Source organism: Zonotrichia albicollis, chromosome 17 (genome assembly GCF_047830755.1).
Source record: "Zonotrichia albicollis isolate bZonAlb1 chromosome 17, bZonAlb1.hap1, whole genome shotgun sequence".
Taxonomy (NCBI): Eukaryota; Metazoa; Chordata; class Aves; order Passeriformes; family Passerellidae; genus Zonotrichia; species Zonotrichia albicollis.
Window position 1 is genome coordinate 15,269,879 of NC_133835.1, and position 8,732 is coordinate 15,278,610.

General features: G+C 57.9%; 1 protein-coding gene across 1 annotated transcript; it reads left to right on the forward strand.

Moving 5' to 3' along the window:
- The first annotated feature begins 284 nt into the window (after nucleotides 1-284).
- On the forward strand, nucleotides 285-8,361 carry LOC102069186 (opsin-5). Its single transcript, XM_074553588.1, has 6 exons — nucleotides 285-408; nucleotides 2,921-3,008; nucleotides 4,355-4,517; nucleotides 5,016-5,143; nucleotides 5,774-6,117; nucleotides 7,165-8,361. Exons 2-6 carry the CDS (start codon nucleotides 2,921-2,923, stop codon nucleotides 7,699-7,701), a joined length of 1,260 nt encoding a protein of 419 aa, XP_074409689.1. The 5' UTR covers nucleotides 285-408; the 3' UTR covers nucleotides 7,702-8,361.
- Nucleotides 8,362-8,732: the final 371 nt, after the last annotated feature.

Below are 8,732 nucleotides of genomic sequence, written 5' to 3' on the forward strand. Positions count from 1 at the left end.
GGGGTGACCGGGCGGCGGTGGAGACGGGGTCCCTTGTCCCTCAGCCTGGCCAGCGCCGCGGGCAGCGCGGGACACAGCGGGGCGCGGACGGTTCAGGGCGGTGCGGGAGGGACAGAGCAGTGCGGGCAGGCTAGAGCGGTGCGGGAGGGAAACAGCGCGGTGCGGGAGGGACACAGCGCGGCGCGGACGGGTTAGAGTGGCCGGACAGTTCAGCGTGGTGCGGGCAGATTAGAACGGTGCAGATAGGTTGGAGTGGCGCGGACAGTTCAGCGTGGTGCGGACAGGTTAGCGCACGGTGCGGACAGGCCAGATCGCTGCGCGGACGGTTCAGCGCGGTGCCCGGCGGAGCTGTCCGTCGCCGGCGGTGCTGAGCGAGTGGCGGAGCCGCCGCCGCCCCGCGGAGCCCCGGTAGGTTGCTGCAGCGGGGATGGGAGCGGGGACTCCCGCGGGAAGGTGAGGCGCTGGCCGGAGGGACGCGGTGCCCCGAGCAGCCCCCGCGGGTCCCCGCGGCTGTCCCCGAGTGCAGCGGACCCGGGGCCGGCAGTGGCGGTCCGGGCTGGGTGTCCCGGGCCTGCCCTGCGCACCGCTGGGGTGTGTGAGCGAGCGACACGCTTTGGGGTGTGAGCAGGGTTGAACTCCCCTGACAGGGGCTTGCAGGAGTCCCGGGTGGGTCGCTGAGGCAGAAAGCAGATTTTACTGCCTGTAGCCGGTGGGGATGGGCAGCCCTGGCACAGGAGAACTCTGATTTCAAGCAGGGGTCCGAGGGCTGCCTGTGCTCACACTGCTGTCTGTCCTTCCATCCCGAGCTGTGTGCTTCTGCTGCTCTGTGACTTTCTAAAGCCTGCACTATTTCCTAGGTAGGCAACAGTGTCTGAGCTTCCCCTGTGCTGGGAATTGCAGAAATTGATTCCTGCCATTGCCTATTGAAAGAGTCTGGAGGTCAGGAGAGTTTTCAGGCTCATCAGGTTTCTTCCTCCTCTCCAAGGCAGACTCTGGCTTTGTAGCACTTTTGCTGAAGGAAAGCAACTGTTCAAGTCTGGAGGAGAAAAGGGCAGAGCTGACAATCACACAAAATGAAAGCAGGATTTTCCATGCAGACAGAGTGCATGTGATCAGGCCAGTCCAGCCATGCCAGTGGCCTCCCAGGTGCCAGACACAGACACGGGGTGTGGGTTTGGGTTTAGGTTTGATTCCTCCTGTGAACGCAGGAATAAGGGCTGGCATGCAGAATACAAGGCTTTCCTTGTAGTGTACCTGTGGCAGCAGCTGCTTGGAAAACTTCATCTCATTTTGAAGTCTGATTAAATTGAGGGGAAGGGAGCTTTCACAGTCTATCTTTTCTCAGAACAGCGTCTGAGCAATGGAGCCTAAATCAAATTCAGCAGCTCTGAGCGCCCAGAGACTACGTGGCTCAGCAGTTTGATGTTGGAGGATGCTCAGGGCTGGCTGCATCCCCGAGGACAGTCTGGGCTGAATCCCTCCCAGAGGAGTCACAGATTTAGTCCTGACTGAGCACAGTCATGTGTTTGGAATATTCCTGAGTTGGAAGAAAACTCCTGTAGCTGTTTGTGTCAGAAATCGTTGTGGATGTGTTTGGTACCTGTGCTGATATTTCTGCAGTTTGTGGCTCTCCACTCAAGGATGTGCCTGTGCAGGCATCTCCCACCACATGCTCACCTGAGAGAGCACCTTGATGGGAGGATCCAATTTATGATTTGCTTTTGGACACAAAAGGGAGAGCTCTCCGTATTTATATAAAACTGATTTATTGTCTATGTGTCAGTGACATCAGCACATTGATCAGAGCAAGAGATGCATTTTCATCAGTTCTGCAATAGAACGAGAGATGTGTGCTTCACAGGCGGCTCAAGCACAATCATAAAAATAGGGTTTATTGTAAGTAATATGTCAGAAATAGAAATTCCCCTCCTGTGATTATTGGTCCTTTTTGCCAGCCTGATCTCACAGGACACTTGCAGCTCCCCTGATGTACTGCAGGATGGAGACCTGCCAGGGATCTGAAGGAAATAAAATCCTACAAGCTTTGCCAGTTCTCTCCTTTGCTGCATGTGTGCTGAGGAGCAGGAACAATTCCTTCCAGACTGTTTGTGCTGGGCCTTGTCCTGTCTCATCACCAGTGCAGCTGTGTGGCCACAGTCCCTCCTTTTTCCCTGGCTGTTTTCTGAATATACAGATGCTTTGCTAGAGCCTCTTGGAGAGGTGATGTGCATGTGCTGTGTTCAGCTTGGCTGCTTCCAAAGGCTCTTGAGGAAGATCAGCTATGGCCTAGGGGAGAACTGTGCATTATGAGAAATTCAGGAGTGATTTGCTCAGCTCTAAATGAAGGTTGTTTCCAATTAGGTTAATGAAGAACATCGTTCTCATGTCCAGAGTCACTTGGTCTGTACAGGGAGATATAAATCACCGGTCCCTGCACACAGACACTCTGAAAAGCACAGGAGAGTAAAGACCATTTCCACTGGGCTGTTGAGCATTGAGCATCCAGGGTGGGGGAGATGGGCCCAGAGCCCCCTTCCACAATCGGCACTGTGTCCTGCTGCCACCATCACCCTGGGGGCTGCCAGCTCAGGGGTGTCCTGGGCTGCTCCAAGCAGCCAGTCCCAGTGTCCAAACAGGGCCAAACACTCCCTGCTGCTGCAGTCACACAAGGGCAGGACTTGCCCAGAGAGTCACCATGCAAGGGCTGATGCTCATCAGCGAAATCTGCGGCTGAAGGAATGACAGTCAGGTGAGATTAGCAGCCTGATCCCATCCCAGGCTGCTCAGTGCTGCAGGCAGCGTTGGCCAGAGGATCCTGCTGGCCAAAACGTGCCATTGTGTCCTCTGGGGAACTGAAGGAGCTGGGCACTCCTCATCAGCCAGAATTCACTCTCACTTCCATGTGTGTCTTGCTTTACAGATGGGAAATGCGTCCAACACCTCAGTGTTCACCTCCACCTTATCAGAGAGAGAAGACCTGATTTTTGGCACTCTCTATTTGGTCTTTGGTAAGGAAAGATGGCCTCTTGATCCCCATGTCCCTGCCCAGCTGCCTGCCAGAGACAGCCGAGCCTTTGTAGTCACTGGTGCTTCCAGAAGTGTCCAGTCATTAGCAGATTAATTAAACTGACCTTCCCATGTTACCCAAAAGCATGGTCTGGTGACTGCATTCCCCTCTCAAGTGAATTTCAAGTGCCTGTTGAATTGAAAAGTGAAATTGAAAACTTGAAATTGAATTTCAAGTGTCTGTATTGAAAAGTCGAATAACCTCTAGGAACTTCTGGTAACTGCTCCCACAGCCACATGAGGTGAGACAGGCAAGGGCTCCGCTGGTACCACCAGCTTCAGGTCCATAGAGGGGGATTTGGAGCTCAAGCTGGCCCTTGATTTCAGCAGGAGCTGGAAAAGCTACTAAAGTGTACTTAGCACAGATGTGAGACTTGCTCTGTGGGAAAAAATGCCTCGTGAGGCGGGGAAGAAGGATAAACATCTCAATACTCTGCTCTCCAGTGACTGCAAAGCCTCCAGAGCTCTGGATTTGGCCAGATCCTATGTGGGAGTTCCCTGAGGGGAGCTTAGTGTTGGCCATTCAGTGGCTTTGGAAGAGGGTTTTTACCATGAGATTTAATTTGCAACCTAATCCATTAGGGAGGAACTCTTATCCTGCTCAACCTGCCCCAAAAGCAGCAAAGATTCCCCTTTTGAGGACACTGAAACCTCTTTTCCATAAAATCACAATTATGTAATGAAAAAGAGAAAGCCCTTATTATAAAACTTAAATCACTACTGTTGATTTAAATACACTAATAGCAAACAAAAAGCCTCCTTTTGTTTAGTCTGGATTTTCCTTGATCTTCATAATGCCTTTCTTCTTGTTTGTTTTGTTACCATGATATGGGACAGTGCAGACTCACAGGAGTGACATTGCCAGGAGGAAATTAGGAAGGCCGAGGGGCCCAGCTCCCTGGCCCCACATCAGAGGAGCAGTCTCACAGAGCTCCCGCTATTTATCTAGCTGGGAGGAAGTGCCCCTTGCTCCTTCCAGCTGCAGCGAGTGACTGTGGCCAGGCACTGCACCCGGAGCCCGCTGCAGCCTCATCCCAGCTCTGCCTCCCACCAAATGCCTCTGTAGGATCTCAGGAAGGGCAAGGGATCCAATCCAATGTAAAGGAGCTCCAGATGTGCTCACAGAGCTCTGTGGGTCCCGTGGGCTCCCCTGCTCAGCCCACCCCAGAGAGGGAAGCCTGGAGCCCTCTCCACCCTTCTGCAGTGTTTCCTCCCAAACCTCTCAGGATGCTCCTGGTTCCTCTCCTGGCCCTGTCACCCTCAGCACCATTCTCTGCCTCCTCCACAGGCATCATGTCCCTGTCTGGGAACTCCCTGCTGCTGCTGGTGGCCCATCAGAAGAGGTCCCTGCTGAAACCTGCCGAGCTCTTCATCGTCAACCTGGCCATCAGTGACCTGAGCATGACGGTGACGCTCTTCCCCTTGGCCACCTCCTCCTTCTTTGCACACAGGTAGCTCCCGGAGCAGCTCTGCACTGGCCAGTGGCCCAGTTTGCAGACTACCTGGGAGCCAGGAGATTCCTGGAGGTGCAGAGGGACTCGGGGTGGCACAGGGGCACACGTGAGCTCCCAGCCAGCCATCCCACAGCGTGTGCTTTGCTGCTCCCTGTCCCTCCAGGTCCTCACACAGACCTGCTGCCAAAGGGCTCTGGTGCTGCTGTCCAAGCTGGCACTGCAGGGCTGGGAGCTGCTGTGGGTCAGGGCAGCTCCTGCACCCCCAGCTCCCCCCTGCGCATCTTTGCTCAGGGCACAAACCAGGGGCGAGGTCATGCCCACGTGTACTGGCCAGGTGCTGGTACCTGTGCAGCCCGTTGGACCCTCCCCACACGTGCCCAGCTCTGCTGCAGGAATGGGAGCAGCTGCCGGGAAACTCCCACTCAGAGAGGCCTCCAGTGCAGCCGTGGGCAGGGCTGTGGGGAGGGACAGACTCACTGCAGGCTCTCCTTGCAGGTGGCTCTTTGACCAGGCCGTGTGCACGCTCTACGCCTTCTGCGGGGTCCTGTTCGGGCTGAGCAGCCTGGCCAGCCTGACGGTGCTCAGCACGGTCTGCTGCCTCAAGGTCTGCTACCCGGCATATGGTAGGTGCTGGGACGTGTTATCTGATCCTCACTCACACCCCTCTGCTAACAGGGCCCTTTTCCTTTCAATGAGCCAGATCCACCTCTCCAGGGCAACCTATTCCCAGTCAAAATTTAGTCACAGAATCACAGAAACAAGTTCAGGCTGGAAATTATCTATAAGATCATTGAGTCCAGCTGTTACCACAGCACTTCCAAGTCCAGCACTAAACCATGTCCCCAAGTGTCACATCTGTGTGGCTGTATCACGGCAGATTGCAGGTTTTTGAATGTCCACACACAGACTTGAGCTTAGGCTAGAGCAGACTGCAGCTGGGAAGCCACAAGCTCTGGCAGAGCAGCGAGAGCTGCTTTCCCTGGTGGGAGAGCCATAGGCTCCTGAAGGAGCACTGGCCAAGGCAGGGTCTGGGTGGCCTGGGGGAGCCATGGCAGGGTCTGGGTGGCCTGGGGGAGCCATGGCATGGCACAGTGGGCACAGGAGCTGCCAGCAGCACTCGGCAGGCTGGAGGGGCTGCACACCTGGCCCTGTGCCGGACCCCAGCAGCTCCCTGGCTCTGTGGGCAGCGTGTACCTCGGGGGCAGCTCCCTGTCCCCTGCCCCTGGCCCATGGGACCCCTCCCCTCCCCACAGGGAGCAGGTTCTCACACGGCCATGCCATGGGGCTGCTGCTGGCTGTGTGGGCCTACGCCCTGGCCTTCGCCGCCGCGCCCCTGGCCCGCTGGGGCAGCTACGGCCCCGAGCCCTATGGGACAGCGTGCTGCGTCATCTGGGAGCCCTCCAGCAGGGAGGCCACGCTCTACATCCTCGCCCTCCTCATCTGCTGCTACCTGCTGCCCTGCCTGCTCATCCTGGCATCCTACGCGCTGATCCTGTGGACGGTGTGGGCGTCGCGGAGAGCCCTGAGGCGGCACAGGCACATGTCCCCCCGGCGTGAGAACCGCGGCCTGCGCGGCCTGCACGGGCTGCTCCTCAGGGTACGGGGGAATGGGGAAATGGGGCTGCTCCTCAGGGTATGGGAACAGGAACCGCGGCCTGCGCGGCCTGCACGGGCTGCTCCTCAGGGTACGGGGGAATGGGGCTGCTCCTCAGGGTACGGGAACGGGGAAATGGGGCTGCTCCTCAGGGTACGGGGGAATGGGGAAATGGGGCTGCTCCTCAGGGTATGGGGAAACAGGGCTGCTCCTCAGGATACAGGAACAGGAACCGTGGCCTGCACGGCCTGCACAGGCTGCTCCTCAGGGTATGGGAATGGGGAAATGGGGCTGCTCCTCAAAGTACCGGGGTTGGGGGCCTGTGGGCTCACAGGGTGTCCTGCCCAGCCCACTGCCCATGGGCAGCTGAACAGCAGGGCCCCTCCTGCCTGGCGTCTGCTGCTCCTGATGAATTCTGCAGGTGTCTGTGTCAGTGCGGGTAACAACACATTGCTCCTCATTTAAAGTCATCAGGTGGAGGAGTTTTCATTTTAAATTACATTGGAAAAGATCATAAAGGAGCTTGCATGAGTCATTGTTCCCCAGACTACAAGCTAATACTATAATTTACCAAGAATATGTAAAAAACCCCAAATAACCTTTTAAAAACAGAGCTTGAGAGAAAACAACTTGCAAGCCTGGCTTCAAATGAAACAGCCACAGCCACTCAGGGGAGGGGACAGAGCACAGCCCATTTCCAAGCCCCCCAAGCCACACAGGTTGCTGGAGGGATTTGCAGTGCTGCCAGAAGCTGAGCTGGTCCCACCAGGTCACTGTGTCCTTTGTACCCACGTGCCACAGCAGGCAGAGGCTGTTCTGAGTTCCCCAGGTGGGGCAGGGCCTGAAGCCCAGGTCTATGCATGGGCTGTGCTGAGTTGCTGCCCTGCTCTCTGACATTCCAGTACAGGTCCAGAAGGCTGAGCACCTTTCCCAGGGATGTGAGGGCTGCTCAGGGTCCTGCTGCATGTGGCTGTGTTTGGGGGGTGTCAGCGTCCCCCCAGTGCTGCAGGAGGCTCACGGTGTCCCCATCTGCCTCTGCTCCCTCTCCAGATGAGCATCACCGTGTGCCTGGGGTTCCTGGCTGCCTGGACTCCCTACGCCGTGCTGGCGCTCTGGGCCCTGCTCGGGGATGCCAGCCAGGTGCCAGCGCTGGCCTTCGTGCTCTCGGCTGTCTTTGCCAAGTCCTCGACACTCTACAACCCGCTGGTGTGCCTGCTGCTCAAGCCCACCTTCCACAGGTTCCTCTCCAGGGACAGGGCTCCTCTCCTGCAGGCCCTGTGCGCGCTCCTGTGCTGTGGCTGCCGGGGCACTGCGCTCCAGCCCGGCCCGGCCCGGGGCTGCAGGAGCTGCAGCGATGTTCCTGAGTGTTTCAGTGCCTGCCCCAGGTGCTGCACTGCCCCCCGGCTGCCCGGCAGCCCTGCCCAGCGTGGGGCCCTGGCCGTGCTGGCCGGCGGAGCCGCGGGGCAGCCGGGGCTCAGGAGCGCGGTGCAGGTGATGGTGCTGCTCACAAGGAGATGGTCAGGCATGGGCACTGCCAGCGTGGCAGGGGAGGCCCTGCCCTCAGCCGTGGCCAAGGACCTGCTCTGAGCCCAGCCCTGCAGGAGAGCCCAGGGGAATCTACCTCCAGTGCCAGCTCCTACAGCCCCCACAGCCACCTCCTGTCCTGCTGGGCAGTGAGATTGTCCACACAGCTACCTCGACTGGGGTAAGGAAGCAGCTCCCTACAGGTCCCTGGGACTGCTCTCTGTGCCAGCTGTGCTACCCTGCTCCCTCCACTGGAGTGGAAGCCACCACTGTCCCACAGGCAGAAATGGGAGCTTGCCTATAGAGCAAGGATTTGGGGTTACAGTAATCCTGGAGTGAGTAGTGGCAGTCCCAGGGAATGATCAGAAGGCTGGGAACAGCAAATCTGTGGGTGAGAACCTCCCTGGAGAAGGGACAGTGGCTGCAGGGTGTCCCTGGTGCTGGGACAATGGGGCAGCTCATGCCATCTGCACAGGGCAGCAGCACCCCGAAGGATTGGAGCTGGCCTTTGGAGATCAGTGAGGGCAGCACACCATGGGCAGAGCCTGGGACAAAAAGGAACAAGAAGCTGTGCCAGAGGCTGGTGCAAAATCATGCACAGGATAACCCCACCTGGAAAGCTCCCTGTGCCCTGTCCCCAGCCCTCCGGAACACGAGGGGATCACGCAGTGTCTCCACTAACCATTCACCATGTTCCACCTGTCATTTCCAAAGTAAATTCACTCATGCAAAACCAGTGTCTGACTCAGTTCAGCTCCGTGCTGGCAGCTGTGCCTCAGGATAACGGGAATGAGGATGGGGATGGGACAGAGCGTGCCCGGGGCCAGAGCAGGGCCAGACTGGGTGCCACGGGGCAGCCACGCAGAGAGGGGCACAGCCCAAGAGCTGGGCACGGGCACAGGGCACCAGCAAACCTCCTCTGCCCTCGTGCCAGTGCCACAGCCACGCAGCACTGGGACCCTGCCACACCCCTGTGTGTCCCCCGGGCCATCCCGGGCCTTCCTGCTGCTGCCCATCAAGAGCAGCCTCCAGAAAGGGACCGGGGCTGCTTTCCCCTTGGAGGACACAAACACGAAGGGCTGCTGCCATCTCCT